Here is an 11,484-nt window from a genome sequence, read left to right as displayed (position 1 = left end):
GAAACTAGAACATATTCACATTTAACAAGCTGGAATCAGAGAAGTTTGACCCTTTTTCATAAACAATGACTCAAACCGATTAGTCGATTATCAAAATAGTTGGAGATTCATCTAATAGTTGACAACTAATCCATTAATCTTCACAGCTTTAGCCATGTTTATGGATTTTCTATAAGAATTGTATAATCAGAATTATCTCCCTTTAAAAATCAGAACTGAAATATTTTTTTCACATTAGCCCAAATTAACCTCTTCTGTAGTAAAACCATTATTATACCTTCCAGTCAAAAGTTACTTTACCAACCCTTCAGTTGTATTACATTGGACTACTAGTGAGGCTCACAAGCTGCCCTAAAACTGAAGGAAGACCTCCACCTAGTGGCCAAAACTGAAAATTACTCTAGTCACTAAATCGTCATATCATTAAATAACCTACCAAACAGTCAATCGATCAAGAAACATGTTTTAGTTTCAGAAGTATGTTTGTAGTTTGTTTCTTTTATCAAAGTTTGAACACAGAAACATCCACAACAGTCACAACATACAGTTTGACATATTTCATCTTTTATTCAAACGTTTGGATAGAAGATGAAGCGCATTAACCTGGGAGTGCATGAGATATGGGTTAAAAATGCTTGATAGTGTGTTATGATTATAGTTATAAAGCATTATGATTATTCACAAGTGCTTATAACTATACTTATAGAGCATTATAAGCAGATTATAACACATTATAACTGTGTTTATAAAGCATTATAGAGACAGGCGTCATAGAAAGTTACCAAAGCTACAGTATAACGTCCTCAACAACAGTCCAGTGGGCCGTTTTATGACTTGACACTGAGCTTTGTGAAATTCAAACTATTCATTTAATTAATGATGATCATTGTGTTGTGTTTTGGTATTGTCTCTTCTTTTCTGCAGGAAGAAAATATACAGTATATAAGTTATATTCAATAAAACCCAAACCCTGGTGTAAATACCAACAGCTGAGAAGATAAAACTGTCTAAAAGACTGTAAACATGAGATTCATATAAATAATCAGTCGAAACGTCTTTGCATTGTGAATATGTTGATACAAAACATGATTTAATCTTACCTTTAATTGTTTTAGTACGAGGTAAAGCTTGTTTGCAATCATAGCTAGAGTGGCGCCAATAAAACCAATTACCAAAATACCACCGATCCATCGATTGCGAAAACCTGAAACGGAAGATAAAAAGTTAATGTAACACTCAGAATGTAACACAGATCATATACAGCAGACTGGACAAACTCTAGAGCTGTTTGTTTGTGGTGAGAACGTGATCCAACCTTGAACCGCACTAACTATACTCTGCAGTCTGATCCAAGCGTCTCCTGTTGTCAGGTGTGCTTTGCAATCTGCGATGCTGCAAAGCAGCAAACTGTAGCAGCTTCAATGATTCTCTCACAGAACAGACTGCGGTCAAGCTCGCTGTCACTCACACCTCCGTGGTCAAACCAGCTGCCGCAAAAGTTGGAGACAGACGCCGGCAGAGCAGAGCGAAGTCTCAGTAAGCATAGCACAAGTCATTAAGAACAGGTTCTTATGGGGGCCTGACATATATACATACCGTTTAAAATTACATAAAATGCAATTTAAAATACAACACAGACAGCAGTCAACAGGTATAACGAGAGAAGTGGACAGGTACATGGGTGAATAAGAAAGGGAGAAAACATACAAATGTTTAGCTGGAAAATTATGATGTGGAAAAGCAACTGCATATGTCGGTGAACACGGATTAGATGGTGTTTTTGAAAGATGAAAGGGAAATTAGTTTGTTCAGTTTAAGAATCTTTTGCAGAGCATTCCAGTTGCTAGCAGCAGCAGTTGACTAGTGAATAAAGGGTGCAGTGGAGTTTGTTGAAAGGGGAATTTGTGGCAAACCGAATAGCAGAATGATAGAGAGTGTCGACGTTATCAAGTCGCTCACGAAACAATGTACGATTATTTAAATGAAATTAGCTGGTTTGACCATAGAGATGAGAGAAATATGCACTAGTCCAGAACACAGGACCTGCTTCCTGTATTTACTTTTTTGCTCCCGCCCCCCAAACACATCTGACCAATAAGTGCTGGCTGAGTATCTCCATTTGATGCTACTTCACTACATTCATCAGACATATACAGTAAAATTAATTTCATCTTACATATGTATAAAACATGATATATAATACTTGTTTGCTCTTTAACCAGCTGATTCTTTATGTGTGTATATATATATATATATATATATATATATATAAATAAATAAAAGCGCCATTGTACTGTGTAGACAGCCCAGTTTTATACAAAAAAAACAACCCAACCCTCTTTTCAGTGGTAAAGAATCTGAGTACTGCTTCCAATAATAACCTTGGTGTGGACATCCAATGAGAGATGTCAGTCAGACAGGTAGAGGTGCGAGCTGCTACCTGTGTTTTAGACTGGGGAAAAGAGAGAATTAGTTGGGTGACGTCTGCGTAGCTGTGATAAGAAAAGCCATGTGAGTGAATAACAGAACCAAGAGAGTTGGTGTACAGAGAAAAGAGGAGGGGACCCAGGACGTAACCTTGAGGGACCCCAGTTGTGAGTAGATACGGTTCTGACACAGATCCTCTACAAGTTACCCGGTAGGTGTGGTCTTTGAGGTAAGATGTGAGCAAAGAGAGTGCCGAGCCTGAGACACCAAACCCTGAAGGGTGGAAATAAGGATCCACTGGTTCACTGTGTGTGACTGTTAATATTAATGGACAAAGCATCCGGTTCGGCGAAGTGCTGCAAATGCGGAAGTGCCTTAAACCTGCATTCTATCTGAATTCCAGCAGGGGGCGACACGTGTGGTTGCAAAAGGAGGTTGGTTTTTGTAGAAGTCTATGAGAAAGTGACCCACAGCAGGGGGTGTTTTAGGGTGTGGCTATGATGTGAAACGTAACGTGGCTCCTCCCTCACTCCTCCCTCTCGTCTAAAATTGTCACATCCGCAACCAGGATGGCTGCGCCCGTAACGGCAAACTCGACGACTCATAGCACATCTCCACAAACCAATGGAGAGAGAGGCTGCTCTAGAAGTGTGAAGTTGAGTTTCCTGCATTGAAACCAGACTGGTGGGGAACAAGAAAGTTGTTCCGGTGAAGATAAGAAGAGAGTTGATTAAAGATAGCATGCTTGAGTGTTTTAGAGAGAAATGGAAGAATGGAGACAGTTCTGCAGTTGTTTACTTCAGACAGCTTGAAGGTGGGTTTTCTGAAGAGAGGGGTCATTCTTCCTTCTTTGAAAGAGTTTGGGGAAACAGCCGGTTGACAAGGAGGTGTTAATAAGATGGGTGAGAAAAGGAGGAAGGCCGGAAGCAATGGACTGGAGAAGGTGAGAAGGTGGAGGGGCATTTTCAGGGATGTTTGAAAGGAGGACCTCTAATTCCTCCAAGAACTCTCCCAAAGGTCCTGGTGGACGGTAGATAACAATGTTTAATTGTACCAGATGTGAAATTTAAAAGACAGTGGAAGAAAATGTGGCAGTGGGTAGAGAGAAAATCTCCATTTGGGGGTGATGAGTAGGCTTGGGTGTTTGAGTAGGCCAAGGAGAGAGCAGCAGGGGTGGATGTATTGGCTGTTGGGTGTGTGGAGCTGGTGGGATAGATAAGGGTGGTGTGGATCTGGTACTGTTGTGAACATGTCCGAGGCTGATAGGAAACACGAACAGGAATGAAAAAATGTACACATGATTGAAAAGGTAAAAAGATACTTAGCTCACCTAGCCTTCCTAAAAAACTCCCGCCTAGACCCTTTCGTAGACTCATTTGTCCTTCTGAGTCTTCGTCGGAGGAGTCTGCCGCTGAAGCTGCCCCTTCAAACAAATGCCAGTTGTTAAAAACAAGTGTTGATGATGGCAGGTAGAAAGTAAATCAGAAAGTAAGGCTACATTTACACTATGTTTTGTTTTTTAAAGAAGCGTTTTAAGCCAAAAAAACATCTCCGGGCAAGAGTTTTAGTAGCCTGGCTCCGCCCTCCTACGTTCTTCCGCTCAATTTTCATTTTCCTTCAGTACACCGTTTGGGTTTGCGGTATAATCTTGGGTTTTCTCCGGTCAGATCTTTGGCGGTCCAATCAGCGAACAGAGGGAGTGGCTTAGAACAATGACATTGAGGTTGTGTGCTAGCCATTCGGTCCGTTGTGGCAACGCTGCCGAATATCCAGAAGTTAAAGCCCGAGCAAGAACAATCTTTACTGAGTTGTGTTGGTGGCCATGATATTGTGGCCCTCCTCCCCACGGGGTTCGGGAACAGTTTGATTTTCCAGTTTGCTCCGTTAGTGGTGAAGGAGTTGACTAAGGCAAACGCTACCGATGCTAAGCCGACGTCACGACCAAACGTTAGCGATTGGTTATGGCAGGTCCAGAGTGGCTCTGGGCAGATCCAATAGTTTTAAACTTCAACAGAATACCCGCCTTCAAGGAAGTTAACACTTGTCAATGGAGAGAGGCCAGACTCTCTGTACAAATGAAATGTACCAGAGTCTGGTAGGACCAGGCTAGAGTTTTAGCTCCAGTAGCAGAACTAATCTCTGTCCTTACTAATGTAAAAGGAGCAACAATGGCGAAAATAAGACAATTTCTTCTTTGTTTAGACTGACGACGAGGTAGAACTGTTGCTGAAAGTAACATGTGACTACAAGGCAACAACGGCAGAAAACAGACTGGGAGTCCATCTGACGTTACTCTGGGGTTAAAAATCATGGATGTATACGTTGAAAATAAAGAAAATACTTTGGAGAAGAGCAGGGATTTATTAGCTTGGACCGACGGCGAGGTGGAACTGTTACTGAAAGGTCTGTAATCTACCTAACTGATAAGACTGAATGACCAAATGTCTCCGTTTGTGCCCGTCCAGACTACAATGCAACCCCGGAGTTTTCAAACCAAAATGGGGGCAGCAGTGTTTCCAAATGTCTCCGTTTTAGGGGCTCGGAAACGCCGCAGTAGTGTAGACGCGAGGCCTAAACGTAGGAAAAGATATTTGTTTTTAAACCAAAACGTAGTGGTGTAAATATAGCTACAACATTTCAGTTTAAGTGTTAAGTTTTCACTCAGTTTGAAACATTTTGAACTTGTGCATTTTGAAAAAGAATAACCAACAATTTGAATTATTATATATTGAATAAATATACTCACCACTGATATGCACAAAGGTCTGAGCATAAATCTGTTGGTTGGTTTCCTCCTGTGTGACGACACAGCTGAAGTTGTCGGTCTTGAACACAGTAGTTTGGAGGGTGATGTAGTATCTGTCTCCTCTTTCTGAGACCTGGGGCTCCTCAGCAGGAAGTGTGTTTCCAGCACTGTCCTGCAGCTCTACTTTAAGGTCTGGAGAAGCATCTTGAACCTCACACTGCAGCAGCACTGAGTTGTTTGTTAGATTAAGTATCTTGACAGATGGCTCTGGAGCTGCTCCTGTGAACACAATGTGTAAAACGGACAATATGTGTAGTGGCACTTCTCACTGCAAACACTATTTCTGACTCTTATCATTTAACAGTCGTTTTTTTTCTGATATATTGTGTTTCCCCACTGTAACACATATGGCTAAGAGGTGAACAAGCAAAAGCCATTCATTGCAAAGCCATATTAAATCAAATGATCAGGACAAGTTAGCAAAGACAGGCCATCCTCAGACCACACCCACAGAGGATGGACAGATGAAAAAGTAGCTAGACTATAGGAAAAAATATTGTTCATAAACCTGCATGTAATGTCAAGTCAGATAGAGATCGGTCGGCCTATCTAGCTAAGGTGCATGGCGATTTGTAAAATGAGTCTCGTGTTACTTTGGAAGACACGGTCGATGAATCCACAATACTAAAACGACGCATTAAACAATTCACGTCGCTATTATTTCTATTTAAGAGGTGAATTTGAAGCGCAGCAGGGAAACTCTGCTTCTCTGAGAGCATGCGCGCTCCCGTGGCCAGGATCCTGAGGGGATAGGTCTGGCAAACTCGATTCCTTTTAAGGACTCAGGTTATTCTGAGTCACTCACTACACTGATCCAGGTTGTGCAAGTCACTTGAGTCAGTATTGCTAAAATCGCCAAGGAAACGCAGTCCTAGCCCATTGTCTCTAACCACTAACGTAGTAGGAAGTTCTGTGGATTCACTCGGTGCAGACTCACCAAACAGGAACAGAGAAATGCCCGCAGTGAATAAATTAAAAAACTTTTTTTTTTAAATCAATCGACCTAATTTTGATATGCTACATCTATACACCTATAAGCATATTATTTCAGTAGTGAAAGAATGGCTTTTGTTGTGGATTTGCTTTTTACCCTGACTCGAGGAGAGACTTCACTCGCTCGTCTGCTACAGATCCTCTCACGACAACGTAGCCGACTGATTCACACGACTGACTGACTGACTGACTGACTGACTGACTCAAGAACTCATGAGTCCTCGAGTTAGTCCCATGGTCTGCGAGCTTGCAATGTTTCCGGCTCTGAGTCTGCGGGTCGGGAAGTTCCTATAACCTGTCTCGGACTGTCTCTCTCTCTTGACTTGTGGAGTTGTGGTTGCAGGGCATGAAGTTAACTTTTTTGACCACCAGCCACTGTGGCAGGTGGATTTTTAAATCCACCTGCCACAGGGACTTTTTACCAGCCGCTTTTTTTTTTGCATCATGAAGGTGAAAAACAGGAATTGCTGTGTCTCTATGATCCTGTCCTATTGATGGTAGCCTACTGGTGGACATTGTGCCATCATCACGTGCTGTAGTAGGGGGGCCCGCCTTGATAATCCTGTGCTGGCTCGTTACGCCAACAACAAAACACTGGTGAATGCGCACCATAACACATGAATGTTTTTTGTATAGTTCTTAAAAATAAAAAAATAAATAAAAAAGAAACTTGTTTTGGGGAGAATAATACTTATTACTATTAATTAATTACTCTGGGCTGAGATTTTCTAGGAACCTTACCAAAAAGGCTCAGGATTCTGCAAATGTTGGTAAAATATGAAAAAGGCTGGTGGATTTAAGACACAAAATAATTTATTGGATGAATCAAATATGAACATATCTGTCATTGTCAGTGGCTTGTTGATCTTTACATTGTTAGTTCATTTCCTATCCTGGCCTGGGACACACATTCATACGGTTTAATAAAGTACTTTAACTTATCATTGCACTTACAATAACGTAGCTGTCCTCAATTTAGGTCATCCTGTACATCTCATCTGCGTTTTTTCCTGCGTCCACCGTGTGTGTTTGTGTGTGTGTCTGTGTGTGTGTTTGTGTGTGATTGTGTGTGCACGTCAGTCGCGGGGGAAACGGAGCAGTCCCGCCCGCTGCAGAGAGCCAACAATTTGAAACAGCAGCCGCTGACTTTAGAGTGAAAAAACGTCACAGCGTACATTGATGTTAAAATGTCTACAGGTTGGCAGGACGGTCTGAAATGTTTTGCATGTTTCGCTGTATGTTTTGTTGGTAAATGTGAGATGTTCGAGTCACACACGTCTCGTCTTCATATCAGAAACTAGGAAATGAATTTGACCCGTTCTCACTCCCGCTTGGTCAGTGGCTGCACGTGGGATGCTGGGATTGTGTTAGTAATGAAAATGTGATAGGGGGCCCCGGCTGTCAATCAGTGTCTTCCAGCGATGCGGGCCCCTGATTGGACCAGGCCGGTAAGCAACCGTGTACCCTGCTTACCGATAGTTACGAGTCTGAATCACTCAATTCTCATTGGCTACCCGCCAATGTGGCAGGTAGATTGACAGTTTCACCCGCCAATCACAAAAGTTACCCGCATTTGGCGGGTGGGCGGGTGCCAATTTCATGCCCTGTGTGGTTGCCTACGTAATTGTAAGTTATAAAGCTTTTGACAGCTAAGATGGCTAGGACTAGCAGTAGCTAATGTTGCAAGAGGTTTGTGTGTGGCGCTGTTATCATGTTAGATTGAATTGTAGTAGGACTCAACTGATCCAATTAATGTTACTAGAGACTTTAAAGACACGGGTGAAAGATCCGAGTGAGTCACGACTCAAACAGGTTTATGGGATAAGTGCCTTGGCACGCCACTGATACCAGTCCAGCAGCAAGACTTGGTTTTACCAACAGGTAGGTAAACAGAGCAGAGATAAATGGGCTTGTGGCAGCATACATAGTGGAGGAAATGTTACCTGTTTCTACAGTGGAATCACCGTCTTTCAGAAACAATTAGGCCTACTGGGCAAAATACAGATAATGAAGAGCAGACGGCCGTTAGTACAGTAGCCTTGTTTTGGACAAATTTTGGGCTGATGGTGTAATGTATTGGTGTAGCGCTGGGGGCGCTGTTCAGAAGTGTGGCTTTAGTTTTATTCTTAATGTCTACTCTCAGCCACCGTACTTCTCAGGGTGGCTTTTTGGTTTTTTTTACGCGTGGTTCGCAAGAAAAGAATAAAGGCAGTGTGAAGTGCACAACGTCTCCGTCACTGAGAACATTACATGGTGTCAGAATTCTGTCAAGCACAGACTTTTAAACACGTGTAGCTATGGCTACTCCGCAGTTTGAACACCCGAGGATTGACTGGGATGCCGCGGACTTATATAAAGAGTTTGACAGATTTAGAAGTCACGCCACATTCGTCTTTGATGGACCGCTGTCGGGGCTAGAAGCTAAGCAGAAGGCGGGCTGGCTCGGCACGTGGATAGGTGAACAAGGCAGAGAAGTCTACAAAACGTTGGAATGGGCGGATGGTGAGAAAGGAGATCATATTAAGGTACTGGATAAGTTTGAAAGCTACATCAGACCAAGAAAAAATAAGAGGATAGCTCGTCACCTTTTTAAGCAGAGGAAGCAAGGAGCAAGTGAGAGTTTCTACCACTTCGTGAAGGACTTAAAGCTGCTTCTTATGGACTGTGAATATGCTGAACCGGATGACATGCTGATTGACGCCATCATTGCCGGAGTGCATGAAAAAAGAGTGCAGGAAAGGCTATTGGACAGAGGTGAGGATCTGACATTAGCCAAAGCCTTGGAGATTCCACAACAGTATGAGATGTCGCAGAAACAAATGAAAATAGTCAGAGATGATGCTGAATGCTCACAGGTTTCTACAGTGTCAGCTAAACCCAAGAAGTTCAACCACAATAAACGGACACACTATCCAGATCGTCCCAGGTTAGCGCAGCAGAAGATTACGGCTAACTGCACGAGCTGTGGCAAGCAGTCGGATCACAGGTGGAACAAAGGCAAGTGTCCTGCTAAAGGCTCAACATGTTCCTACTGTAACAAGCCCAATCACTGGATGGCTGTGTGTCGTAAGCGTGCAGTGCATACAATGTGTGTAGAGTCACCAGCAAGTGAACAGACGGATGAGGAAATTCTGAGCATTAATATCAACCAAGTTGTTTCTCCAGTCTATGCTGCAGGCTCATCAATGGATGACAAGTGGACAGCGTGTGTCACTATACTGTCACAGCCAGTAACATTCAGGATAGACACAGGTGCAAAATGCAACACATTGACGCTGGACAGTTATCAGAGACTTTTCCATAAGGGTGAGCTAAAATGCTCCAAAACAGTGCTTCGCACCTACTCCAACCACCAGCTTAGACCTGTTGCTGCAGTGGATTTAACAGTTCACTATAAAACCCATAAGACTGCTGCTGAATTTGAGATTGTGAACATTACACAAGAAAGTGTGCTCAGTGGAACCACAGCAGAAGCCTTAGGTTTGATAGTCAGGCTTGACTCCCTGAAAAAGGCTGCTGAAACCCACAAAAGCGATCTGACTAAGGACAACACGCCCGCAGTTGATGGGTAGAAGGCCCAGAAACAAACTGCCTACTGCTCAACAGCTGCTTGTCCCAAAGTCCTACGACTCCTACAAGATAAAGCATCTGCTGGACAACTCCAAATCGTCCCAGAAGTTCTACTATGACAACAGCAGAGCATCTAAACAACGCCCACCACTAACACCTGGACAAGAGGTCAGAGTTGAACCGTACCCTGGGAAATCAAAGTGGTCCCCAGCAGTTGTTGTTGAGAAACACAGTGCGCCGAGATCATACATTGTGGACTGTGGCGGCAAAGAGCTTCGCCGTAACAGTCAACCACTTCGCAAGAGCACAGCTGTAGCAAATCAGTCACATCACTTCTCGAGTGATGAGCCCTGGACTGAACCAGCTGAGGCTGCTTCCGGCCAGGAGGTGGTCTTCCCTGGTGGAGTGTTGCCTTCGCCTGTTGGAAATCTCCTAGACTCTGGCCAAGTTCATCCTTCCGGGTCATACACCACCAAACGAGGAAGAGTGGTGAAACCCCCTCAAAGACTGGATTTGTGATTGTTTCTTTTATAAAGTTTAATAGGAATTGAGCATGTTCTGTGACTTACTCTGCTAAGTAAGGCTACTGTGAGAGTTGTAGCAACAAGTTAAGTTACACACTTTCTTTCCGTTGGTTATGTGCTAATATAATATTTGAATAGGTTTGTGCTAATGTTAGCCTTATTATAGAATGCTGTCCCATTATCTACAATTGCGGTATGTCCTTCTCTGAAGAGGGGGAGATGTAATGTATTGGTGTAGCGCTGGGGGCGCTGTTCAGAAGTGTGGCTTTAGTTTTATTCTTAATGTCTACTCTCAGCCACCGTACTTCTCAGGGTGGCTTTTTGGTTTTTTTTACGTGTGGTTCGCAAGAAAAGAATAAAGGCAGTGTGAAGTGCACAATGTCTCCGTCACTGAGAACATTACAGATGGTTACAACTTTGTTGTCATGGTATTAAAGAGCATACAAGAGAGATCTTGTGTATGTCCAGCAGCTGAGCAGCCTGATCAATAATGTTTCCAGACCTCTGCATGTTTACAGATATTACCAACAATTACATTAAATAAAATTACATTTGGAAAAATATAACTCAGTGTAATTATCTGTTTCTTACCTTCTTTTTTTTTTTTTTTTACCATTTATGTTATGTAAGTGATGTTATGTATTTATATGATCGAAATAAACTAAAAAAATAAAAATAAACTTGTCATATTTTGGTTTCTATTTTAGCTTATCATTATTGTAACAATTACATTTGCAAATACATTACTCAGTGTAATGATCAGTTTTCTTACTGTTTAGTTGAGCAGACGTGATTCCAGAGCGAGTCAGGAGGCAGAGACACAGAAGAGGAAGAAGCTCCATCTCTGTCGATGTCTCCTAAAGATCAAACATCACTTTAACATCACAACGTCTCTAATAACAGAGATGGAGCCACTCCTAATGGGTACTGCTGCAACATCAGCAACACCTCCGGCACAAATCCTTCAGAATAAAAGCGTCATCCTCACATACAGTAACTATGACTCATGCATTCTGCACAAAAGCTGCTCATAATGTGTGCAAACTGCAAAAAGCTCTTCATCTTCACACGGACATTAAATCTTGTTATTAAATAAAAACCTCAGAGCCTCAAATTAACACTTAAATTCACTGCACAGTTTCAACTTTACTGTTGCACAAAATG

The 11,484-nt window shown here is 42.4% G+C and overlaps 1 protein-coding gene across 4 annotated transcripts; it reads right to left on the bottom strand.

Moving 5' to 3' along the window:
• Positions 1-918: 918 nt before the first annotated feature.
• On the bottom strand, positions 919-11,242 carry LOC118495230. 4 transcript variants are annotated; one of them, XR_004897549.1, is made up of 5 exons: positions 11,093-11,242; positions 5,174-5,452; positions 3,758-3,850; positions 2,382-2,452; positions 1,034-1,204 (listed from the first exon to the last, which is right to left on the bottom strand). XR_004897549.1 is itself a non-coding variant. In XM_036001920.1 (4 exons), exons 1-4 carry the CDS (start codon positions 11,160-11,162, stop codon positions 1,008-1,010), a joined length of 633 nt encoding a protein of 210 aa, XP_035857813.1. In that variant the 5' UTR covers positions 11,163-11,242; the 3' UTR covers positions 919-1,007. The 4 variants fall into 4 exon arrangements, 3 of the variants coding, with proteins under 3 accessions (XP_035857813.1, XP_035857812.1, XP_035857814.1); XM_036001920.1 differs by lacking the exon at positions 2,382-2,452 and having other exon boundaries at positions 919-1,204; positions 3,758-3,844; XM_036001919.1 differs by lacking the exon at positions 2,382-2,452 and having other exon boundaries at positions 928-1,204.
• Positions 11,243-11,484: the final 242 nt, after the last annotated feature.

Source organism: Sander lucioperca, chromosome 6, assembly GCF_008315115.2.
Source record: "Sander lucioperca isolate FBNREF2018 chromosome 6, SLUC_FBN_1.2, whole genome shotgun sequence".
NCBI lineage: Eukaryota > Metazoa > Chordata > Actinopteri > Perciformes > Percidae > Sander > Sander lucioperca.
The sequence above is the reverse complement of the archived record's forward strand: the minus strand, read 5'-3'. Positions and strand labels throughout refer to the sequence as shown.

What these genes read in the sequence shown, in the direction of transcription:
- LOC118495230 (XM_036001919.1), bottom strand. Translation starts at nt 11,162, where the DNA reads ATGGAGCTTCTTCCTCTTCTGTGTCTCTGCCTCCTGACTCGCTCTGGA. An exon ending in CACGTCTGCTCAACTAAACA is followed by an intron (nt 5,453 to 11,092) that starts GTAAGAAAACTG and finishes TTGTGTTCACAG; the next exon opens with GAGCAGCTCCAGAGCCATCT. An exon ending in GACCTTTGTGCATATCAGTG is followed by an intron (nt 3,851 to 5,173) that starts GTGAGTATATTT and finishes ATTTGTTTGAAG; the next exon opens with GGGCAGCTTCAGCGGCAGAC.